This window comes from Ursus americanus, chromosome 34 (genome assembly GCF_024610735.1).
Source record: "Ursus americanus isolate L20-20 chromosome 34, mUrsAme1.1.p, whole genome shotgun sequence".
Classification (NCBI taxonomy): Eukaryota; Metazoa; Chordata; class Mammalia; order Carnivora; family Ursidae; genus Ursus; species Ursus americanus.
This window is the reverse complement of record NC_142160.1, coordinates 26,334,960-26,360,664: the sequence shown is the minus strand read 5'-3', so window position 1 is coordinate 26,360,664 and position 25,705 is coordinate 26,334,960. Positions and strand designations below refer to the sequence as shown.

Here is a 25,705-nt window from a genome sequence, read left to right as displayed (position 1 = left end):
GCTTCAACATTTCAGGAGCCCAGGTGGCCCACATCCTTCGGAACATGTGCCCATCCCAGCACTTGCATCAAAGACAAGTATAGACTCTTGCGGTCCTTCGCTTTTCTTTGCCCAGCATCCTCCCTCCGCCCCTTTACCCTGTGAACAGAACATCCTTCTTGGGAAGAACGGCTCCTTTCTCAACCTCAACCCAGGCTCCCCGGGGCCAGACCATCACAGACTCCACCTCCCTGCCCTCCATGTTCCGTGCAGGGCTGTTCCGGAGCCCATGCGGGACCAGATCCTTCTCTGGGATTTACATATAGAGGCTGCCAGAGACCAACCCTCTGGGTCCCAGCGTCCTTGTGCCGCATCCCTCCCCGTGACGCTCTCTTTGAAGCAGGAGAGAGCGAAGTGACCATCAGGACGGAGGTGACACAAGACAACAGTGTCCCCTCTTGTGAGGCGACCACAGCTTCAATCTCAGTGCTGTTTTTTCCAGCATGTCTCCATGTAGCTTTGATTTTGTTTCATTTATATTTCTTTTTCTCATTGTAACATAGATCATGTTTATTGTGGGCAATTTGGGGAAAACAGAAGTGGACTGTATTCCCAGCCCCACAGAGAAAATCGTTACCATTTTAGTCTTTTCCTTCAAATCTTTTTTCTTTCGTTTAAAACTGTCTTGAGATTTTACTGAAGGCAGGGTTTTTTTAAAAAATATATTTTATTTATTCATTTTTAATATATTTTATTTATTTATATTTATTTATTCATTTGACAGAGAGAGATGGAGAGCACAAGCAGAGGGAGGGGCAGAAGGAGAGAAAGAAGCAGGCTGATCCCTGAGCATTGATCCCAGGCCCGGGAGATCATGACTGGAGCAGAAGGCAGATGCTTAACCATCTGAGCCACCCAGGTGCCCCCTAAATGCAGGTTTTGTCACTTAGCGCTACCATGCAGGTCAAGCTGGCATTTCCAGCCCGGGCCGTGGGCTCTGTGCGGAAGGAAGGGCAGGAGCATGCGTCTTCAATGGTAGGTTTTTCTCACTCCTGCGGGCCGTTCCCCAAATGTCTGTACAGAGAAAGCTCCCTGTGTGCCCGCGCCGGGACTCCAGGATTCTGTGTGTGTTTGGGTCACACAAGGACAACGGAAGGGGCTTCCTTCTTCAAGTGAGAACAAATGTGGAAACCATCTGGGCTCTTCGCATTTCCCTGTACCCTTCCCACTTTTAGTAATAACACCCCTCCCCCAAATAAGCTGGGTGTTTCCATACCCGGGTTCAGGTTCATGGACTTTCTGGACTTCAGTGTGGTCTGTCCTGCTCTGTGGGTGCTGCTGGGTGAAAACGAAACAGAGATAAAGGATCCCTTTTGAATGAAAGACCAACAATCGAATGCAACAAGCAATAGTTTATTTATATTAAAAAAAGGGAAAAGAAAAAAGAGAACAGAAAAGAAAACCCAACATCTTTTTACTACATTGTATAGATTAAGTAAAAATACTTGTATTCATATATATGTATATACATACCGCATATATATATATATATATACACACATATACACACGTGTAATGTAACATTTAAATTACATGCTCCTCAGGACAGAAGAATTAGGACACGTTCCCTCATATCAACTTAAAACTCTATCACAATTTAAAATCACTGCGAGGAAACTGGCTTCCTTTATCTTGGTGGACTTCAAGTATACCGACTTATGGAACCAGGATCTACATGGGAAAATCACCTGCTATGCACCAATGACAACGGACTGCCACAAATCATGGGTCAGGGGTCTTCCGAGTTCCCCACAGGCCTTCTTCACCTGCAGCTGCGGCACCTTCTACCTGAGATGCGCAAGAACGATGCAGGGGGACCGTCCGCAGGTGCCACGGGGACGAGCACGTTGACGTTTAAACAAGAGCAACAAAGACACGTCTTTCCATGAAAACAACACTGGCCATAAAATGACTCTAGAAGAGGATTCCTTCCTCCCCTTTCCTTGCCAAGTGAAACACAGAAATTACTGGGGAAAAAAAACTCAGGGTAAAGCACGTCTGGCTTTGATCAGCAGACAGCAAGGGACAGAGAGGGAGCGTGTCCGTCGCGACAGCTCCTGGCTGACCTGGATGGTCTCAGACACACCCCCTTCTGCAAAGGCACTCACATGTTGTCTGTTCATCAGTCAGACAGTGGGATTCCATCCATGGGAGTCTTTCCTACAAATATCATAGAGAGAGGTTAAGGACATGGTCTAACAAGGAAAAGAGTATAAGAAATACACATTTTGGATAAATGTGTGCTTTTTTTTTTCTTTAAAGGACAATCCATACAGTAGTTTAAAAAATTTCATTGAAAGTTAGGAATTCCAGTAAAATTATCAGCAAGAAGCAAGGTGCTGGAGGATGGGAGATGGATCCAGAACACAGAGAAGAGGGACGCTAGTTTCTCAAATGGCCAAAGGACAGGGTATGCATGGTCTGCTCTGAAACTAGAAAGACCATTCACATACAGTGGAGTGTGTGAGCGGGAGGGAGGTAGTGGCAGAGAAATTGGTAAAGCAGGAGGGAGGGTGGCGTCCTTCAGTATGTGGGCGCGGGGAGGGATGCACCCGGAATTTCCAATGGGAAAGAGGGGCCGCGTCCCCCGTTCTGCAGTCCAAGGAGACCCTGCCCAAGCCAAAGGCTGCCCTCACCGGGACACGACGGAGCTAATGGAATTATAAGATGTGCCGCTGTTGCAGCTTGAGTCATAGGCCTCCTGGCCATTGCCGTCGAGGTTGATCTTGAACACAGAGGACGCCTTCAGGAGAAAGTCTGCCGCGTCCCGACGCCCCAGCTCCCGCAGTTTGGACATGAGGATGCCCACCGTGCTCTCGGGGTAGGAGGCCCATTCCCGGAGCAGAGCGTGGACCGGGCTTGGGAGGAACTCCTTGGGAGCCCCGTTATTGGTGTTGTACTTTGCCACAAGGTCGGGGAGACCCAAGTTCATGGCGAGAAGGCACCAGTCCTTCCCCATGGGATCGGGTGGGTCCAGGAGACGACATAGTTTCCTCCGGGTCAGGAGGTTCAGATCCGAGGCATGGATGTCCATGCCCAGGCTGGCCTGCGAGTACACGTCGTGGCAGCCGAAGCACATGATGCTGCTGAAGCTCTCCTTGTAGCCCCCCATGGTGTTCGTCAGCGAGGTCTCCTTCAGGGTCTGTGCCCGGAAGAAGTCCCGCGGCTGGTAGATCATGACGGGCTCGTGGTGCTCCCGCAGCTGCTGGGGGCTCAGGTAATGCTTCACCGTCAGCAACCCCGGGAGCGTGGTGGCCATGACGTTCTCCATGGTGCTGCACACGGAGTCCAGCAGGAGGCAGCACTTTATTTTCTCCGTCTCCAGCCCTCGCACCTGCACCTCGATGCCCTGGCCGTGGTTGACCAGAAGCACCAGCAGCTCGGCCCCACGGTTGGCAATCTTGCAGCCGTTCACCCACAGGCGGATGTCCGCGTCCCCCTCGGCGCTCTGCTGGTGGATCCAACGGCAGAGGTTCACCTGGACTTTGTGAAAGATGCCGCACGGGAAGGGGGTGAGGTACTCCACGGGGACGATGCGCACGCCACCGTACACCCTCCCCTCGTCCTCCTCGTCCGTCCAGGAGCGGTGGAGGTTGTCCGTCTTGATCAGGGCAGGGATGTCCACCATGGTCCCGCTGCTCAGGTCCCGGGCGCAGATGTCCATGGCATCCAGGATCTGCAGCAGCTCCTCCACGTCACTGTCGGGCACCAGGCGCTGGACGTCCTCCACGGTGTAGCGGCCCCGGTAGTGGTGCAGGGCCCGTGGCGTCTCCACGGAGAGCAGCTTCCCCAGGACGTTGGTGCAGAGCCAGCGGGGGTCCAGGAGCAACACGTCCTGGACGGTTTCACTCTGCATGATGTTGATCTGCCAGGAGGGACAACAGGAGGTCACACATGGGGACCGAGACGGCCAGACGCGCCAGCTGTTCAGAGCGCTAGATGACCCGAGCAATGATAAAATCTCTGCACATGTTGCAAAAACTGACCCAGGGCATCCACGTGGACGGATCTTGGAAGTCCAACACTGACCTGAAACACCAGCTGGAGAAGGTTACGGGAGACACTGAAAAGCCTACCTTTGACCATTAAAAAAAAAAAAAGGTCAACGTAATGAACGAAAGACAAAAAAGAGAGAGAAATGGCAGCCAAACGCAAGGAGTAAGGTTTGACTGGGTACCACATCCCCAAATAAACACACAAATGAATAAAAACAGCTACGAAAGAAATGACTGGGACAAGCGGCAAACACTCAAACGAGGACTACTTAGTCACTCGTAGTATTACATCATTGCTGTGTTGCTAGAACATAATTATATTGTGGTAACGTGCGGGACTCCATCCTTAGCCCTCTGTCTTGTTCACATCCGCTCGCTGACGCCCTCAGCTACGTGGGCCGGGGACTCTTGCAGAGTAATATACCAACCTGAGAAGCACCCACCACGGCCTGGAGGGGGGGAAGCTTGCTTTGGTCCTTCATGAATTTGTCAAAGAACAAAGTCTCTCCCCTTCCTGACACACACGTGTTGCCATGGGACCCAGTTCAATGTTAGATGTCAGTGAGGGGCATGCGGACCCTTTGCTCTCACTGCCCTTCCGTGCATCCCCTCGCTCCATAAGATCTGTAGACAACCGTCCAGGCTTTGTGGAGAACAGCAGCATGGCTGGGTCGTTGCCCGCCCCATCTCCCCTGCTTGTAGGCTGTCCCCCAAAAACTGTGTAAACGACAAGGAGACGCCTGCTTCGTGTTTTGGTCTCAGTTTGGGGCTACTTTACTGTCCCTCCACCCTGTACCAGTGGGAGAATACCCCATGGCTTAGGAGCTAGAGGTTATATTATTTAGGGGTGAAATGTCATATCTGCAAAATAAATAAGCAAATAAATAGAAGAGAGAGAAAAACCAATGGAGCAAAATGTAAACACTTGGTTAAGTGTGAAGCAGATGGTGACTTTGAGCTATTCTTACCACTTCTCTGAAGGCTTCACATTTTTCAAAAAAGATTCCAACTGTTATATTATTCCATCATGTAAAAGTTTAACACACACAGAAGAAAAGGTCTGGAAAGTTTTGCCCGTAGGAAAAGTGATGCTGGGGAGGAGGAGGGAGGAACGAGGCTGCGGGGGACCTGGAGTGTTACCTATTACCTGTATTTCTTTAAAAAGCAAAAGTCTGCAAGAAAGAAACGTGACCACACGCAGAGGCAGCTGTGGTCTGGGCGCAGCGCTCCCCTCCTCTCCTCCCTCCACACTCCAGGCCAGTCCTGCACATTCTGCGGACCCACGGGGGGTTCCCTTCTCACACGGAGGCTGAGGCTCCTGACTGTTGGTACCAGGACTCCTGTCTAGTCCACACTCCAGCTACAGCTTTGAGACCCCCTCTGCCTACGAGTCTGTTCCAACCAATCCTCAGATTGACAATTCCAGGAGGGCAGAGCACATCTATTCCTTGATAAGGCATATGGGGGATGGGGGACACCATCTGCAGATCAGCCCTGGGACACTGCTGTCCCCTAAGGGTCAGGGAAGACAGACGGAGACACTGGCCACACCGGAGAAGACTAAGGGGACAGACGGCTTTGTGCAGTGAGGGGTCCCGGAGCAGAAACCGGCATCAGGACAACAGGTGACATGTGCCTAAGAGCTTCCTCACCAGCGGCAGTAACAGCACCGGGGGAGGGGCTGGTGGCCGAGCAGAGTGGCAGATTCCCCTTCCTTACCCCTACCATCAGATCCTCACTTACTCACTTACTCAAGGGCAAGGAGGGGTGTGATGCAGAATAAAGTGGATTATATCCTTGCTCTAGAAATTGCTGGTCAAATACCAGAAGGCAAGAAAATACTGGGCCAATGGAATGAGTTTATTATTATGGTTAATCTTAGCTTGGATTCCAGTCCTTGGATTCAATCACTTTCAAGTGCAGCTGGAGCGGCCTGTAGATTACCGGTAGTGCAGCGGAGTTCAGTGGCTCCCGCTCTCACTGCTTGACGCGCTAGCTTTCAGGGTCACTGGATTCAGTGGTAATGTCAAGCCCCCCTGATCCACACAAACTGGCCTCGAGTCAGGGGGACACCGGGACTGGACAGGAAGCTCCTGGGGTCTAAAATTCTCAGAACTGCCTTTGGGTTTTCATGTTCAGAATTGCTCTTCGTGGCCCAGCCTAGCCTAACTGTCCCCTGATGTCCCCAGATGGAGAAGAGCGAAGGCTATGTCCCCTCTCTGGGGACAGGCAGAGGAGGCAACTAGAACAGCATTCCCAAGCTGCACCCTGATGCTGAATGCCACACACGCCAGGGCAAAGATCCCCATTTCTCAGTCATTTCTGGGGACACTGTATGTTGGGTCGTAGTGTCTCCGGACATCTTCTCGTCACTGCCTTTTCTCGGTCATCTGTGCGCCCCAAGGTCTGTCTGGAGCAGATAACAGCCCATGCCGAGCAGAATCCAGAGGCTGCAGGAATCACAGCTGAGCACCAGGTGCCCCGGGAGGAGAGAAGAGAGGCCCAGCCGCCCGGTGCAGCAGGAACTGTGCTCCCTAACTCCCACGAGCTGGAAAACGAACAAATCTGAACACAACCACAGGACAGCATTCGGGGGCGGGGGGGCGCTGAGGGAGCCAAGAACCGCAGGTCAGAAAATCACCTGCGCCTCTGCGTGACAGCCCCATGTCTGGATAGGTTATGGGTGGTCGGGTAGTTCCCACTCCGCCTCTCCAGGCTCAAAGCACCCTGGGAGAGGGGACAGACACACGCCCCTGGAGCCCCTCCCACACCCCCGCCAGGGCTCCAGCCCCCACCTCGCCAGCACTGTGGAGCTGCTGGGCGATGTGCCTGAGGTCTCCCTCTCTGGCCAGCGGGTTCAGCTGGTCTTGCACGTCATACACGAACTGCTGCAGTGACATGAGCTGGTTGGGCCCGTTGAGCTTCCTCCACGAAGGCAGCGTGGAGATGATTTTCTCACACAGGTGCGTCATTGGAGGGCACACCTAGAACACGCAGGGCAGGACGGGTCAACCTGTGGCCGAGGAGAAGCCCAGGTGGAGAGGACGGTGCTCTTTTCCACACCGTTGCAAGAAACACTCGGGAGGAAGTTAGTGCTTTTTTGGGGGGCCTGCTGGGTTAGTTTTTTTTTTTAAAGTGTTGCCTCTCCCGGGAAACCCATTTACAAGCGTAAAATGGTACGGATGCTTTCATTTCTATTGCTACCGGTTAAACAATGGTTTTGAAATAGGGACTGAATCATAGGGCTCCTCTAACCCTGAATGCTGTGTGTTCCCTCCCTCCCCTGGAGCCACTCTTTCAGCTGGAAGATGGTCACATTACGAGAAAGGGAGAGGAAAAGATGAACTGCCGTCATTAGCAATATTACAGTGGGTTTTTATCAGTAAATTAGGTATTCGTGGGACTGTTGTGGACGTACAATTTAAATTAGACTGATTCTTGGCAATGGGCTTGGAATAGATTTCTTTCTTAAATTATTTCCAAACATTGTATTTGAGCATAGTTGACACACAATGTTATGTGAGTTTCAGGGGTGCGACAGGGACTGGACGAGTCCATGGTTATGCTAGGCTCACCACAAGTGTAACTACTACTGTCACCACACACTGTTACAACACTATTGATTATATTCCCTGTGCTGTGTCTTCTATTCCTGTGACTGATTCCTTCCAAAGCTGGGAAGTTGTATCTCCCACCCCCCTTTCACCCACTTTGCCCATCCCCCCACTCCCCTTGAAATAGGTTTTTAATCTTTAAATTTGATTCGATAAATCATCTATGTGACAGACTCAGATAATCCGCACACCAGCCTAATTAAAAACAACCCCAGCCATACACTGCCCTGCATCATTAATCAGGCAGTCCCTTCCCGAATCCTGCCTTTATCTCGGCTAAATTCCACTCCCTATTCGTAAAATAAAGTTCCCAGGCAAAAAGGCAGTCTGTTTGAAGGGTTCCAACTGCTCGGCTGGGGAATGTGAAGCAGACTCTCTCACCACACCCCCATTCAAAATGCTTCGGGGACTCTCTAGAGCCCGGAGCAGAGGCCCTAATGCCATCCGGTGGGGAGGTGCTGGGGTCCTTCACAGACCACACTCCCCGACTGCTGCCCACTGGTTTCTGTAACCGGGTTCCTCTGAGCACCTCCCCCACCCCCTCGCCAGACTACTCCCCACTCACTGACTGTGCTTTCCTGGGACCCCCATCAGAAGGCAAGCACTGGCCTTCAGGAGAGTCCAGAGTTTTCCTGAAGATTCATACAACATATCTGGAACTGGAGCCTGGTGTCGTGAATGAGGGCGTGTCCCAGCAGGGAAGCAGGAACCTCTAACTGGAGGGGCCACCCACCCGCCACCAGGGGAGGGACAGACACACGCTTCCTCATTCACACGCAGGCTCGGGCAGCAAGAACTTTCCAGGGAGCATTCTGCCCTTGGGATGTTTACCCTTTTGCAGCAGCTCGGGAGAACTTCTCGAATATTAAAGAGTAGCAACTTTTTACAGGTCAGAGGCACTGAGAATATTTTTTCCAGTCTATTTCACCTTTTAACTTTGTTCATGATATTTGCCAGGAAAGAAATTTTAGTTTTTAAGTTGTCAAATAGGTATACTTTCTTTGAAAACTCCTAGGGTTCTCTATATTGCCTAAAAGGTTTTCAGAAGCAGTACCAAGTTATTTTAAAAACACATTCAAGGTATTGCGGGTTTTTTTCTCCTACTTTTTCTTTTTTACATTTAATAGTTTTAATCCACCTCGAATTTATTTCTGGGATTCGCAGTGAGTAGAATTCAATCTCATTTCATTCTAGACTAATTGCCAGTTGTGTCAGATCATGGATGAAATCACATTTTCCCCAAAATTGCAATAACACCTTTGTTTTCTACTAAATTTCTGTAGATGTTGTGATTTACTTATACACTCGCTTATTGCACTTATTGATTTTTTTGATTTTGGATTTATTAATTACACAGCCTTTATAATATGTTTTATTTATTCTTCCATTGAAATTTCAAGATAAAAAACCCAACCCAATTGTCTCATTCCCATAAGATGTATGCTAGAACTGTACTAACTGTACTAAGAGGAGCCCTTCTTTCTTTTTAAATTTATTTATTTATAGAGGCGCCTAGGTGGCTCAGTGGGTTAAGCAACCGACTTCGGCTCAGGTCATGGGTCCTGGACCAAGCCCGGCATCAGGGTCCCTGCTCAGTGGGGAGCATGCTTCTGCCCCTCCCCCCACTCACGGAAGTGTGCGAGTGCGCTCTCTCTCTCTCTCTCTCTCTCGGTCTTAAATAAATAAATTAATAAAATCTTTTAAAAAATAAACTTATTGTAGAGAGAGAGAAAGAGAGGGTGGGGGGAGGGACAGAGGGAGAGAATCCTCAAGTGGACTCCGGGCTGAGCGTGGAGCTCGATGTGGGGCTAGATCTCACGACCCACGAGATCAAGACCTGAGCCAAAACCTAGTTCAGACACTTAACTGACTGAGCCATGCAGATGCCCCTCTGCATTTTCTAAATGTTTCACAATAAGTCACTTCTGGGTAGCTTTTGTGATTTGTAAAAGGCCCTGTTACTCATAGACCAGCCACTAAAACTGTCAGAATCCCATCGACACTAAGCGGCCCCCATGCCCGTAACCCCCCTCATCTCCAGGCCACCTCCTTGTTCTCACACCCTTCCTTCCTCCTCCCAGAGCAATGGGACACAGACACAACCACGCAGCTGCCTCGTCCCAGGGTCCCTGCGGACTGAACTTAACCACGCGGACAGCACGAAAGGCCGGCTCCGGGGTGACTGGATGTGTGGGCAAAGACGGGCCTGCGGCCTCCCAGCTCACTCACCGAGACAATCTGGCTCCGGATGTCTTGCAGGTGACTTCGAAGGACCTTCATGTCCTTAGAGCCCGAAGCGCCGGCATCCAGAACAAACAGCTTGTTTGAAATGTGAAGATCGTTCCCAAACCTAAGGGAAGAGGACGGGCCTCCTCAGGGTGCTGCCGTCCCACCAGGTGTCCCCACAGACGGCAGGCTCCTGCTGGCCTGAAAAGCTGGTCTGAAGCCAGAAAGTTCCTGTGAACTGGCAAAGGCAGCGGAGGGGCAGGGGGCGGCTCCCATCCCACAAAACGGCAGGAACACAGTATGGGAAGATTTCAGGTCCCCTGACGCAGGACGGGTGGGGCCTGTGCCCCCTCCTTGCAAGCGAGGAGGGCAGAGACCACTGCAGGGTGATGGCGTAAGAGCAGACCATGGGCCGGAGAGCCATATGTTAGATAGAAAATATTAGTATGAGCCCTCTTTTTCCCATCAGGAAACCACAGGAAGTGTCTACAGTCAATCCACCGAGAAGTCACATTTCCAGCAGATTATACGGAGCTGTAGCTTCGAAGGTTTTTTGACAGACACTGCGTAAAAATACGTATTCCTACACTGTGACCTGCGCACGTCCACAATGATCAACGCATGTGCCAAGAAAGTCATGCCGGTATTTCCCCCTCCAGCCTCTCCCACTTTCCAGACCAGGTCAGGACCCCAAGGGACTGTCACGAGCCACGAGTGAGCGGCAACCTCGACATTGAGCAGTGCCGCTCAGGGGCACGAAGACAATCATCAGACTCGAGGCTAAAGCAACAAAAAGAACCAAGAGTCTACATCAGCCACGGTGACAACAGTTGGCGACACCGCGCTACACGACGGACATTGGGTAAGGGCTGAACTTAAACATTTCTAGGGGAGAAACATTCTCACCAAAAAATAAAAAAAGAAACGAGGAGAAAAGAGAGAGAGAGATGAAAGGTGTGGGTGCGCTAGCCAGCTAGATGGGGATGGCGGACGTCAGGTCTCCACGACGCGGGCTTAAGTCTCTGATGAGGTTATTTGTCAACTAGATTTCCCTCCAGAAAGTGGAACATCAGTGCTTGAAACCCCTAACAGACGCTCCCCCGGGGCTGTGGTCCCGGGAGGTGAGGAAAGCAGTGCAGAGTCTGTTGTTTTTTATCCCGTGCTCTTTACTTCTGCTGGATCTATTTTCAATGTTTTGATAAAAATAAAAACTATACCACAAAAGGCAGCCAAGCAAAGGAGGCCTCTGATCCCTTCCTCTGGTGTCCGTGAGCTCTGTGGGATGGCCCTGGCACCAGCGACGCCCTCACCTGTTCCTGATCTCCTTGAGCAAGGACGTGTCCTTGTCATATCCGAACTCGCCTCCAGCCGGCCGAGGCACGTTCATGATGTCGGCGTGGGTGGCCACCAGAACGACGTGCAGTGGGTTCTTCAGCTTGCCGCCGAAGGCTGGGGGCAGAAAGCGGGCGTTTCATAGGGGGGTCCTCCTTCCTGGCTGCCTCCCATCCCTGGGTGAGGGGGGCCGTGCTGGCCTCTGGATGTGCAACCTGCCCACCATGCGGGCTCACCCCGAGAAGGCTCAGGCCTGGCCAACATCGGGATGAGCCTGCTTTCTGGGCTCACACCACAGAACTCGAGGGAGCTTCTCCGCTCTGCCTCCTCCCTGCTTGCACGGTGAGGGGCAACCGAACTCTGAGCAGGCGCACCCTTTACAAGACAGAGAAAGCCCTCTGAACACAGCAGCACCCCAGACGGCGGAGAGAACCGCCTGCCGTGCACGCAGACAGCCTGTCCTTAGGGGAGTGTTTAGGAAGAACACACCGAAAAGAATGAGAAGGAAGACGGCAGAGTGGAGGTACCCTGAGGAGGTTAGGTCCAATGATTTGATTATTCTATGAATTTCAAAGGAAAAAATGGAGAGCCCATTGTCTACCATGGAAGGCTGCTCCTTTTTGTTTTGTACAAAGGAACAAAAGTGTATTCCGTAATGTTTTCTTCTCTAGGAATAAAGTTAAGATGATACGTTCACTCGATATGGTCCCTTCCGTTCTTGCTGGAACTATAGAATGAGGGAGGGCTCGCTCTGCCTGTATTTCACGTACCACAGGCAGAGGCACAGAGGCCATCAAAGGACAAATTCCACTTCCACCCAACAAAAGGGACCACAGCGCTAACGTGTGGGGAGAGCACGAGACATGGTTCTCAAGGGGTTGCTCAGACTTGGAAAACATGATCATGTAATAACTCCCTGTGGACTAAGGGAGCAGCTGAGGTTCAGGAACCATCCAGAGTGGGAATCTTATCACAGGAGGGAGAGACCAGGGGAGCCTCACTGTTGGGCCCGAGCCATAGACCCGCCCAGCGGGAAGGGTGCTCACGCACCGGGGCGCGCTAGCTTACCGATGGGTTCTTCAACTGGCACAAGAGACTTCAGGAAATTCAGCCAGAAGATCACTTGGTTCAACTGGATCTCGTAGGGTTCTTCCAGACTGAAAACGATGACGTGGATGGACGTGGGATCGTTTGCAGCAAAGTAGTCGTAACAGCAGAAATACACAGGATTTCCAGAGAATTCCCACACGCTGAAATCACCGACTCCTACAGAGAGAAGAAAGATTACTATCTGAAACACCACCAGCAAACGCCAATCACAGATCTTCTCAGCGGTTTAGGGAGAGCCAAGGGAAAGAGTGATGTCCACCTGTTTATCTGTGCCTCTTCAAGACACAGACATTCCCCCCTTCCCCACAGGGATGATTCCTCACAAGGAAGGAGTCGGAGCCACCTGCTGACGTCGGGTTCCCCATCAACAAACTCACAGTGTGAGAACGAATGTGGTAAGATTCCATATCGTCAAATAAGCATCAATTCTTTTTGGAACATGACGGGGTATCCAATGCTGGATGTAAAAGTCACTAAGATATGTAACTGAATGTAGGTTCAAGAACGACTACATTCCCCTTCCGCAGGTGAGTAAGCGACCTGCTCAGCCAGGTCAGAAGTGAGCAGGCTGTGTGCACAGGTGAGAGATGCAACAGTTGATTGGCAGTTCCGCGTCTGAAGGCGGTGGAAGGCACTGTGAGGACGAGGGGTCCATAAACTCACCCAGAGCGGGGGGCAGTGGAAGGGTCAAGCAGGGTAGAAGGCTGTGTGCCCTAGTGTTGGGGGCAGTTGCTCTCTCGTACCTGAGCGGTGGGTACAGAGGGTTTTCTTGGAAGTGTCTTAGTTCCTAAGGCACCTGGAACCTCCCAGTGACCATCCAGACACGTAGGCACCCCCAGGCCTACAAGGCCAATCCCAGCAGGACGGTGACCACCCAAGCACTGGCCTCTGGGGCAACCAGGCAGGACCACTTATGTCGTAGGATTTCAAGCTCCCTTTCCCTAATTCTTCCCCTTGTGCTTATTTGGGCCTGAAATTCTGAGTCAACAGTTACTTTGAAAGATCCAAGGGCTCTTCTGCAGCCTCCTCTTGGAGCACAGGCACCCCTGGGGACAGGACTCCAAGGTCTGGCAGCTGAGACCTCAGTGTGAAGGCTTCCGGAGCACAGGCATAGCTCCTCCAGCAGGGGGAGCCCTGGGAGCCGGACTCGGGGCAGGGAAGGGGCTGGGGAGGAGCCAGGTGAGCAAGGGGTGCTGAGGACAGGCTGCTCCTCTCCCTAAGCTACATGCCACCTGGGCTCCGGGATCTCGGAGGACACTCCGCTTTTAAGAAAGGAAAACACCGGCGCGTGGGCCACTGTACCGTTCAGATAAGCATTCTGGATGTCGATGGCCTTGGTGGACTGGTCGTCGGCTGTGCAGTGCGGGTGCTGGGGCGGGGCCACCAACACCTCCAGGGTCCCTCGGGTGAGGCCCGGCTCGAACATCATGCTGCGGCTCCTCACGCTCACGTGCTCGCAGCCCGGGTACAGGTTGCTGATGCTCACGGACACTGCAGGTGGACGGGACGCGGTGAGACCAGGGCGGCCTGCGCGCCTGCTCCCCTCCCGCCCGGCCCAGCCTCGTCCCTTCCCGGGACACTCCCGTCCCCACCCCCTGCTGCTTCGGGCTGGGCGCCGTGGGCCCCCCACGTGTGCTCTGTGCTGTGGGTCGGGGACGTTGCCTTGAGTCTTCCTGCCTGCTGCACCTCGCACAGCCCTTTCCTGCACTGCTCGGTGCCCTAGAGGCGGACCCCAGGGACTGCATCTCCCGGGCGCCCCTGCTGCTTGGCTTCTGGTTGGGGTCAGCCAACAGGAGGCACTGGACAGGCTGCGGGGAGAAGGCCCAGCTGCCTCCTCCCCCCTCACTCCCTGCTGCTTCCCTGACACCAGCTGTGTGTCTGTGACTCTAGACCCCCTAGAGGCTTCACCCCCCGCCCCCCCCGCCCCCCCCCCTCCCCCGGCTCCAGCTGTCTCAGGAACAGGGTATCTTCCTCTGTCTTTCCGCCCGGGGGAAGGAATGGCTTCCTTCTGTCCCAGGCCCTGGATGCTTCAGTGTCTGTGGGATGTTCCCCTGACTTTTGCCCACGACACTGTCCTTCCGTTACTGTCCCCACCGGGATGCTGACTGATGCAGATGAAGCCGTCCCAATCTGGTCCATGAGATTGGGTCAGGATGACTGCAAAACAAGTCTACACAGTAGCAGGCCAGGCTTGTCCAGGGAGAGCGGACAGGATTTGATAAATGACAGGCATTCCTGAACCCACTGAGCCCTCATTCCGACAGAGTTTGTATACAGTATCATGAAAGTAATGATGTCACAGGGAGACTCCAAATCCTAGAGGGGAAACATGAACTTTTGCTAAGTGCTGACCCCTAGTGGTGGAAAGCGGCAGGCCCGCTGGAGGAGGGGCCTCTGTGCCTGAGCAGGAGACACTGCCTCCCCTGGGCCGCTCTCTGGGGACAGCAGGCAGCCCCCCCTGCAGCGCTCCTCCTGGACACCCGCTGCCCCCCTGCTCTGGGTGTGTCCGTCCTGCTGCAGCTCCACAAGGCGACAGCCACGCCACTCTGCGGACCACGGAGCGAGTATGTGCGTGGCGGCCAGACAAGCCTTGTGGGGACGACCCCACGGGCCCTGAGGGTCTGCACACGGAGGCAGCGGCATCCACACGTCCCCCGCTCCTGTGTCCTGCCTGCTGGCCCGGCACTTCCCCTCCTGCATTTTCAGGAGATGACGGCGCAAAGGGCCAGGTGTCTAAGGCGAACCCACCGCCTGCTGTCTGGTGATACCACTGTGCCACGGGGACATCTGTCCCGGGGAAAGGCAACAGGCCTGGCCATTCTCGCAGGGCTCCGGTGGACCAGAGCTGTGGCCTGGGAGGGAGCAGAGCACGGGCCCCCAGGCACAGCAGAGCCTCTCTGCAATGACAGAGCTGCTGTGTCCATAACCAGACCCCCTTCCCTGGAGGCCACAGCCACCCCATCCGACCCACACCCCTCCACCAACCCCATCCCCCCGGGAGGCTCTCATGGCCCCTCACACGTGCACCATGGTCTGTTTTCTCAGGACTGTCTTAATACTGCTCCGTGGGCATCAGGGTGGCCAGTGAGCTGGCTGCTCTAGGCCTGGCAGGCTCCGGGCTCCACGCGCTGCTGCCCCAGCCGGGCCCCCTTAGCCCAGGGCGTGCTTGCCTCTCGCTGAACAGGAGGGAGCATGCTATGCAGACGCAGCTCCCAGCTCTCCCCAGCCTCAGGGCGATTACGTTGAACTGCAGCTGGGAGACCGCCGGGCTCTGGGCCTCAGATCTGGGACTGAACTCCACCTCTGGCATAGATGGGGGTACCTGAGCCCAGGGTCACACACTCCAGTGCACCGCTGAAAGGTCACTTCTGTCACAGGGCAGAATTTCACACATGGGGGTGGGCAGCCTGCTTCTGAGCCCCCTGTCCTGGTCTAGGGAACTCCGGGTGGGGGGCTGGGGGGAGAGGGGGTGACATGCAGAGCCCGTGCCCCTCTGTCTGGGGCAGCCACCCTCCTCCCCACTAACCAGCCTCAGGCAGCAACGTGACCCCAGTGTAGCTGAAGTTGCCAATTTTCCACAAGAGACCCAATATCCAGCTTTTCAGTGGAACCTTCTGAGGTGTGAATGTTGGCTGCTAATCCTATTTCCTCCCCGCCCCCGCTCCCACCACAACACTCACAACACACAGCGCGGCAGTCACCCGGGTCATGGGTTTCAGCCTCAGCCTGAGGCAGACACGTTATGTCTCTGAGCCCCGGGTTACTTCTCTCTGCGGCGGGTTATGACACAGCCTCACAACTCATGAGAATCCAGTGAGATGACACGTGTGCAGGACCCAAACCCAGCTCAGCACAGAGCATGTCAGCCACACACACACTGCTTTCCACGCTTCCTGGCTTCTAGGTCTTACTGTGGTTTCTCCGGAGAGCACCCACTTTGCCAGCTGGACATCTTTTGGGTGTCTTCTTGGCCTTCTCTTGTGTCTTTCCAGCATTTGTCACTTTCTTCAGTCTCGCAAATCCCTGAGGGGACTTCCTTTCACACAAGTGACCACGGAGAGCAGAGCTGTGCCTCCCGAGAGAACAAGGCCATCTGCTCCCAGGAGAAGGGAGTACAGTTTGAGGGGTTCCTCCCTTCAGCTCCTTCTGGTAGCAAAGCCAGCGTCCTCGGGGATGCTGGGAAATCAGGAAGATTCTGGAATGGACTCACGTGGGACACCAGAGAGAGCAGCTTACTTCCTACCGGTCCCGTCAGGGAAGCCGGGCCCTACTCACCTGTTATCTTGACAGAGGTTTGAGGGTTCAGCCTGGAGACGCAGCTCTGAACCAAGGGAGGTTGAGAAAACAGGAGAAGCACCGTCCCCAGGAGACCCGCTCCGTCTCTGTGCTGACTGTAGCTGGGGCGGCTTCTTTGGTTCAGAGTGGACATCATCCTGACAGAATCTTCTAGCACTGAGCCCCATGACCAAGTCTCCATAAGCGCTGTCTGAGGGACTCCGCTACACTGATGACCCTGGCTGATAAAACGGCCTTCCTGAGCCACATTTTATTAAGAACCTACTTCCAGATTCTTCCAGATGTGGAAGATGAATGGAGACATTACTTCTGAGGGGTGAAGGCTGAGCAGGAGACAGAATCTGTCTGTGGCTGGTTCAGTTTAGCTCCTGGGCTCCTGGGGCATAATCTTCACACCCAGTGAGGACTTACAGAAATTCCAGATCAGAGATCTAAATAGATCTCTTTGTCTCTGTCTCTCTCCCCCTTTACCTCTGTCTCTCACACACAGACTAGAAACACTGGACTGGCCCCCACACAGAGGCTGAAGGTCATGATGAAGTCTGGAAGACTACTGGCTTCAGAGAAGGTGAAAGCCATCTTGCATCTCCAAACTGAGCCAAAACTACGGACGACAATGGAAAATGTGTGCCTGAAAATACCCTTACTGCAGAGGGAGTTGTAAGCATCGTCACTAAGCACTAGCTTAGGAGTCAGACTCGTGAACTCTCAGCTGGGTGATGACGGGCAGCCCCCCCGCCCCCTCTAGGCTCCAGGAAAATGCTGGAGAGACGCCCTGTAGGCTGTTGTGTGGATTCAGCGAGTGTCGCGTGTACCACATTTTGTGCCGTTCCTGCGCTCCGAGAGTACTCACACTACGTGTCAGCAACACAGTATTCAGACTAATCACAAATCCACTGTGGTTCTTACATCTTCCCCCGGTGTCACGTCCACTGCCGTTCAGAGAAAAGAAGTTGAAAAGGGCACATGACTCTCAGTCAAGAGTCCCTCAGCGCCGAAGAATGCTCCCCAGACAGCCTCCCTCAGGGAGAGAGGGATAACATGGAAACGAAACTTTAAAATCATGTTCGCCATGTGGGGAACTGATAGGACACCTTGTAATATCATGTAGAGGAAATGGATCCTTGCTCAAAATTGAGACTGAGGAAACTCGTTGGAGGGTTATAGTCTTATTGTTGCAAAATGTACTTCCCTCACTCAGGGGGACTTGGGAGGAACAACATTCCAGATGGCACAATTCCTAGTGTTCTTCGTGGTGCTTCTCCCCAGGGTGGGGGGAGGCGGGAAAGGACAGGCACGCTGGAGGTCTGGACGGAATCCACCCACAACCGTGTCTAAGATGACGCGGAAGACAGCAGAGCTCGCCTCCCAGTCAGGCTCCACGTGACGAACCCACCATGATATCATTAGGGAGCCTTTCAACATCACCAGCCAACGCTAAGACGCACAGAGATGGAATCGAATTCTGTTGCTATGATCTCGTGCTACGAATGCCCAGCTTTCCAAAAAGTAAGCCTAAGGGGGAGAGCCCATCCTGGGGCCAATATTCCATGTGTATAGTCTGGAACCTGTATCTGTCCATGTGAGTTTTGTCTTCAAGGGCGAGTACCCTGGTCTGTGACTGTTACCCACACAGCAGATATGTTTTATTCTGTCCCACTGTATCTAAAATAAATTCATATAAAGTGCACATAACATGAAATTCACCAAATTAACCATTTTAGAGTAGAACACGACACCATTCTGGGATTTGCGCATTTGCAATTTGGACCTTTGTGTCTGTGACCGTGATTTCGGTGAGGCCCTGGCCTTGCTATTGTTGGGCCATCTGCGATGCAGGCCAAGAAGGGGGTCACGGGGCCCAGACCAGGGCTAGACCACCCCTAAAACCAACAAGACAGTGAGATCAGGTCACCACAGGCCAGGTAACCAACACACAGCCACCACTCACACTAGATCTTGACACCAGACAGCACAAAAGCAAGCACCGAGCGGAGAGCCGGGGGCCGGGGTGCAGGTGCCTACCTGCCGGCTTGGATGCCAGCGGCGAGGGCGGGAACCGGGTGGAGTTGGTAGAGGAGAGTCTGGGCCGGCGTCTCCTGAAGAAGCTTCTCAGCAGCCCACACTTGAGAGATTCCACCAGCGTGGTCTTCCCAGAGCCCGAGTGGCCAAACAGCTTCAGTTTGATTCTGGATTGCAGGGTCTGCGTGGGTCGCAGCTGCTGGATGAAGAGTCCCCGGTGAGCGTCCTAAACACGGAGGAAAAGGGCTGAATTAGTCACAGTAAAGAGAAGGCTCCGAGCAAACTGCCGATGCGGATTCTCATGGTTTGGCACTCTCGCCGGGTCCTTCTTGATCTGAGATTTCTCTGTGATGAGAAGTTTTAAGAGCTACTGTCTTAGGAACTATTAAATATGCAATACAGTGTTATTGACTGTGGTCCTGTCGTGTACATCCTGGCACTTGTTTTGTAACTGGAAGTCTGAACCCTGGTCCTCGATTCTTACCCATGGTGCTGATGAGTTTTGTTCTATCCCGTTGTATCTACAAAAGAAATTCATGTAAAGTACAAGTAACATACAATTCCCTGTTTCAGCCGTTTTAACGAGGACTGATGCTCCAGGCGTTACTACGTGTACAATGTGTGTGCCTGGCCCGGCTCTCTGGTTCCACAGTGTTTCCATCACCTACGGAAGCCCCAAGGCCATCCGCAGTCACTGCTCCCTTCCCCACCCAGCCCCTGGAACCAAAATTCAGCTCTCTGTGGCCACGCATGTGCGTAGGTCCGTGGCATTTTGGTGCGCGAGGAAGGGTGGAGTAACTCCTGTGAAGCCGTCGATTTAAAAGGGAACCTGGGGTGGCCTGTCAGACGGGCCAGGGACACCTGCTCCTCTGCATGGAGGGGTCTGGTTCCCTCCCGACACCGTGATGGTACTGGATGCTGAGAAGGAGGGCATCATGAGTACAAACACAAATGCTGGGACAGGGCCGGGGGGCCGATAGCCTTCCCGCTGTCCTCCCTCTCAGCCCTGCAGGGAGAAGCAGGAGAATTCACAGACTCACACACTCGCTCATCAGCAGACATTCTGGAGCAGCCCATGGGCTAAACACAGTGCAGGGAACAAGAAGGTCTAGACCCGGGCAGATCCATGTCCTGGGGAGACACAGACGTGTGAACACTGACACCAAACATAACAAGAGCGCTCGAGACGGTGCGGGCAGGTGCTCTGTGCAGCCAGAGATCCCCCCGCGAGGCTGCATAGGGATGCATCACTCCCGTGGCCCCTGGCTCCATCCGGCCCCACAGGCAGCCTCGTTATCCACCCCCAGCTTACTCCCAGCTCCAGAACAGGGGCCCCTTGGAGCTGTGGGGTGCAGCTGCGGGGGGATTCCTTTCCTGACCCAGGATGGTCCCACTGCTCTAACCTATTGACTTGCATGCATCCAGGGGACCCCTCCTGCTGGGATCTCTCCAGGAACATTCCTCCCCAGGAGGCTCTGGCCCAGGTGGGGTTCCCCATTGTGCCCCTGTCAGACTGTAGGGTGATGTGGGACACTCTTCCCTCCCGACCGGGAACCAACTTGAGGGGAGGGACAGTGTCCCCAGCACCTGGCAGGGAGGTGCTCAGTAAAGAAGTGCACTAGAAATGACAGGACTCGGGGGACCCCACAGGAGCCTCTCAGAGGGAACTGCCTGCTCTTAGTCTCCTGTGACCTCAGGTCTGGCGGACACTGCATCCACTTCCAACCCCAGGAGGGGGGATTTGCTGCTGCTCTCTCCCCGCACAGCCACTGTGGCTTCCTGCACTGACCACCCAGCAAGCTCACCTGTAGACAGCTCTGCTGAAGGCTCCCTGCCCTCCCCCATTTCTGTGTGGGACCCTGACTCTCCTTCTCCACGTGGCAACACTGCCCCCTAGCGGGCATGCTGGAAATGGGCGGCTACAGCTTCAGCTCAGGATGTTGGGGGTGCTCCTGGATGTGGGTGCTGTGTGTTCAAACAGGTTCACAGAGTGTCCTGCACGGTAATGATTCCTGGGTCCACCTGACCTCTGAGTGTCTGCTGAGCACTTATATAAGAGAAAAAACTTGTTTATGATTATGTGACCTTAGGACTTAAGGGCATGTTTTGGAGAGTATGGTTTAACAGTTACTGAGATTTCCAAGAATGCAGACAATCGATAAACTCGTAAAAATATTTACATATAATCTTTCATGAGCTCCTACCCTCACTTCTGCAAATCAGGTCAGCAGGCGGCCCCAGTGGCCGCACGCCATCCCAGACTCCAGGACGCATGGGCGTCTGTGGGCACTGCCTACGTGACTGTGGATGGGTCCCCATATCTGCCAATTTCACTACGCACCCTCATGCCCTGGGCCCCGGTACTGACACACTGAAACACGTATTATTTCACTATAGATATTTCCTTTGATGTCTTTGTTCTGTTACAGGGAGGGCGTCCCATTCACTAAAACCACCTCTGCAGGGACTTGTCTCCTGTGAACTTCATTCGGGTGAGGAAAGGGGGCATGGGCAAGGGTGTGTGGCCGGTGTTGCTGGGTGGGCTGGGGTCACAAACCGCACCCCACGCAGTGCTCTGTAAAGCATGAGGTTGTCCTTATTCCGGTTTCTCCTTGAACCTCAAATCTCGGTAGGTTCAGACACAAAGTGCTGCCGGGGAGGGAGAGAGCTGGATCTTGCCAGCAATTGCCCTGGATTCTGACCCAGGTCAGCGCAGAGGCTGGAGATGGTCTGTTCTGACAGTTACTCATGCTGCCGACCAGGCTGGAAGAATTGGGGCACTCGCTGGATTTCTCCTCGATGCCGGATACTACTGCAGATAAGCCCTCGACCCCCTGAAGCACATCTGCCTCCCCTCACTCTAAGTCAACCCTCAAGGCCAGCCCTTCCTCTCCCTTCCCTTTAAATCAGGCCCGGCTCCCACCTCCCCTGCACGGGAAGGGTCTGAGCTACAGTCACCCCATCCTGTGAGCATCACCGTCCACGAGTCTCGCCGAGTAGATCACAACATTCGCCACCTATTTGGTGACGACACAACTTACTAACACACCAGTTCTTTGTGTGAAGCCAGTGTCTCCTTCTCCTGGGACAAGGGAAAGGCAGAAAACCTGCTTCTGCCTGTAATCAAACTGCTGGGTCCTGGGTGCACTGTGCCATTTTAATTGGCTCATGGCCCTTTTCTGCCCTTATGCCTTGTGGATCTTGGCACCTTGACTTTGGCCACCACATCTGTCCTGTGTGCAGGACTGAGGGTATGTTTGTCCCCTCTGCCTGAGCTCCTCAGGCCCTTGCACTCTGAGGAGACTAGAGGCATGGTAACCATGGGGCATTGCTGCTGCCCCAGCACGCTTCCAGAAGCTTCTCCGACCCACGGCTGGCGTGTTCCTGGCAGCTGGGGGGCTTCGTGTCTATGCCTTGCTCAGCGCTGCCCTTGCCTGAGTATAATTCACTCCTTTGAATTCCACGCAGGGTAGTGGGGGCCAGAAGCTGCTGACAATGTGCTTGCCTGACTCCTGGGCCAGCCCCAGGACAGAGGCAGGTGGGGACAAAGACTCTTTTTGTCCTAACTCTAGTCGAAGTGCTTTGTGTCAAGGCTCTGAACTTGGGCCTTGTCCTTGGCCAAGTTAGTTCCATTTTAGCAAGAATCCTGCCTGGTCAGTTTAGTAAAAACTCTGCTCCTTCCTATGTAATGAAATTTCTCATCCCTCCCTGATATGTGGTCCCCTGCCTGGCCTGCCTTTGGCAAGAATCCTGTTGAGTAGCTGTATCGTGACCTTTAACACTCTTATTTTCCTGCTGCCTCCACATCCCCACAAATAGGCTTTGAGCAGTGGCCCAGGCATATCAGGGTGATAAGGTAAGCCATGTCTTTACCCCCAAATTTAACCCAGTGACACTCAAATGCTAATGACATTCCTTTTATACCCCACCGTGATCCCCCATAAAGGCCCTTGCTGGTGGTCCTCTCCGCTTCCCCTGCGTAGATGAGCCCCCACCCTGCTGGCCTTGCCTGGGACTGACTCATCCACCCTTCATCTTGTCTTTGGGAAGATAAGCGTGGAAACAGTTCTTCCCATCAAGATGGACAGATCTCAGATCTGCCATAAGGCAAGACAGCAGAACAGGAGTCTTCTCCTCTCTAAGGAGACCTGACCTGGTCCTGCAGGATGATCCCTCTTCCTGCTCACAGACAGCCTTGGAGAATCTGAACACAGCTGATTTTGATTTAGAAGTACAAAGAAGGGGGCGCCTGGGGGGCACAGCGGTTAAGCGTCTGCCTTCGGCTCAGGGCGTGATCCCGGCGTTATGGGATCGAGCCCCACATCGGGCTCCTCCGCTATGAGCCTGCTTCTTCCTCTCCCACTCCCCCTGCTTGTGTTCCCCCTTTCGCTGGCTGTCTCTATCTCTGTCAGATAAATAAATAAAATCTTAAAAAAAAAAAAAAAAAAGAAGAAGTACAAAGAAGGTCCTGAAATCTCTCCCAGACTGCTGATGGGCAGCGCATTTTCTCCCATCACCACTAGGTGGCGGCACAGGGACCCGTGGGGGCCCAGACCAGTGTCTGGGGAAAGGGGCTGCCAGCAACCTGACTGGGGTTTTGATGCAGAGAAGGTCTGAGGAGGATAGTGAGTGGGTCCTGGCTTGCTCTGAAGGCGGTAGAATACCGATTTCTTAGGAGGGAGCACACAAGTCCATCTGGGATCTCCATCTACCAGGAGTTCCAAGAGCACCTGCGCCCCGGTTGGCCACAAAGCACCACCTGATCAGACTCTCCCAGCAGTGATACCTGGGGAATGAGGAGCTGGGACCATGGTGTTTCCTAAATTCTGGCTCCTGCCTCTAAATAGTCTCCTGTGTATATCCATCCACCCCCCCCCCTCCCAGACCCTCCCAGCCAGCCCCAGGCAGGTAGGTGTGGCTGGCTGCAGAGGTGAGGCCTGGAGAGTCCATGGCTGTGGGCCTCCTGCAGGCAGGGCTGCCAGGCTCAGGAAATGGGAAAGCGGCAGAGAACCTGAGGAATGCAAATTCTAAACCAGTCCCGCCTTCCAGGGGGTCGGAAAGTGTATTTGTGTAAGTCGGAGGTAGAACATAGCTTCCCTATTTGTTTGCTTTACCTTTATACTTTAAATATTTACCCAGGGATGGGAGCCTCCGTTTGCATCCTGCCCACCACTCACAAAGTAACAAGCCTGGACAGCCCGTCCGAATGATGTCAGATTTCACCTGGCTGCCAAGACCACCTTCGACCTGGTCTCTCTGGGCAGTCAGAAGCAAAGTCCCCAAATCAGAGTCAGGTCTTGCTCCCTCCTACCTGCTGAACACAGCTGGACCAAACCCAGTCTCCTGACCTAGGTTTGACAAGCCGCCTACCTCTCTGATTGGGGCAGGGTTCTCCCCAAGAGCCCCTTGCTCAAGCCTCAGTGCCAGACTCCTCCCCCCTCCTTTTGGTCTGGTTCCTGAGACACACCCAGTTCTCTACTGCCCCAGGCCCTTTGCACTCACTATTCCCTCTGCTTTCCCCCAGCGCCCCCTCTGGCTGCCTCCCTCTCCAATATTTCCTGTGTTGGTTTAAATGTCACCAGCAGAGAGGTGTCCCCTGAGCAGTGGATGGAAAGTAACCCACCTCCCTTCTCTTATTTCACCCTGTTTTCATCCCTGCACATATAGCAGGGGCAGCAATCCTCTATGAAGGGCCAGGTGATCTCTCCTGTATCCAGAAATCAGCGATAGACAGTAGGAAATCAAGGGGTATGGCTGTGTTCCAATAAAGCTTTATTTACAAAAACAGATGGTGGGCTGACTATGGCTCCCAGGCCATTGTCTGCCAACCCCTGACTTACCCCATCTGGCATTTTTCTTATTTGTTTCTAGCCTGAATCTTGCCTCTTGTTCACTGTGGTCTCTCCTGTGCGTAGAACGGTTCTTAGCATATCTAGACACTGTGAATCTTTTTTAAATGAATATTATTTGGTAACTGCATTGCTCTTTGACACCCTGGTGAATCCTGGTTTCTAGTTAACTTTCTTCCTGCACCTTTGCCCCTGGCAATTTAGCTTCATGTTCTCATCCGCAAACAGGACTGAACATCAGCGGATTGACAGGGAAGACCATGGGCAATCTGGCAAAGCCAGATAAGAGCAAGCTGAGGTGATGTGGCTTCCCCTGCAGTCAGACCCAGCAAGAGAGGAGCCGCAACTCTTAATTATGCAAATGTAGCTTACCTGTGCTGAATTTTAAATTCTGGACAAACTCTTCCTTCTATTTCCCAAAGTATTCTTAGGCACCTTTCTCCACTGTCTCATCTTAGGCGTAAGAAAAGCAACTATTTTAATATCAGCTTATGGAAATCTATTTGGAAGGACAATCAAGCCCCCAATGTCAGGAGACTGAGCAATGTGGTGGGCTCCTCGGGACAGCACCAGGGGCTCCCGCACACCCCTGCCCCCACTCACTTCGCGGGGAACTGGGGGAACGTACCTCGCCCAGCTCAGACCTGCCCCGTGTTCCTCCCGCCCCCACAAGCTCTGGCCTCGGCCACCCTCACCCCCACCCTGCCCAGACGCACTGGGGGCAAGGTCTCCTCTCCCCAGGGTCAGGCCCCTGGCGCTAAGGACCCAGGGAGTCTCTCACTCTGCTCCGGCCAGTGCTCTGCTGCCCCCTGCAGGCCAACAAGATGACTGTGGTTGTGTTTCTGGAACAGGGAGTCCCATGGCTTCCTTAGGGGACCTTCTTAGACTTGTCAACTGATTCGAGGTGCAGACAAGGGGGCGTTTCTGTTGCTAATCAGGCCCACCTGGAAGCCTATGGAATGGCAAGGCAAGGTAAGGCCACCCCTGGCTGTGCAGACACAGACTTCTCCCCAGGAATGTGTTCAGGATCCATATGAGGGGGTCTTATGGAGGGCGGCTCCCCCCAGGGCATGTCAGGAAATGCATAGAGGTGATTTTTTTTATTTCACAATGAATGGGGGAGGGAAGGCTATGATATGAGCTGCTTGGAGGGTCCACAAGGCCTGCAAGGACAGGAAGTCCCCCCACCCCAAAATGCCCACCCCACCCTGGAGAGAAACAG

General features: G+C 53.5%; 1 protein-coding gene across 6 annotated transcripts in view; it reads right to left on the bottom strand.

Moving 5' to 3' along the window:
• Nucleotides 1–1,371: 1,371 nt before the first annotated feature.
• Nucleotides 1,372–25,705, bottom strand: part of DAPK1 (death associated protein kinase 1) — a 176,575-nt gene continuing 152,241 nt past the window's right edge. For all 6 annotated transcript variants that reach the window (XM_045780877.2, XM_045780879.2, XM_045780876.2 and 3 more), the window contains 7 exons: nucleotides 18,638–18,860; nucleotides 13,619–13,807; nucleotides 12,275–12,472; nucleotides 11,185–11,323; nucleotides 9,878–9,998; nucleotides 6,830–7,018; nucleotides 1,372–3,904 (listed from right to left, as the gene is read on the bottom strand). In XM_045780877.2, coding sequence (XP_045636833.2) covers nucleotides 2,672–3,904; nucleotides 6,830–7,018; nucleotides 9,878–9,998; nucleotides 11,185–11,323; nucleotides 12,275–12,472; nucleotides 13,619–13,807; nucleotides 18,638–18,860 — 2,292 coding nt within the window. In that variant the 3' untranslated portion in view covers nucleotides 1,372–2,671. The remainder of the gene's footprint in view (nucleotides 3,905–6,829; nucleotides 7,019–9,877; nucleotides 9,999–11,184; nucleotides 11,324–12,274; nucleotides 12,473–13,618; nucleotides 13,808–18,637; nucleotides 18,861–25,705) is intronic.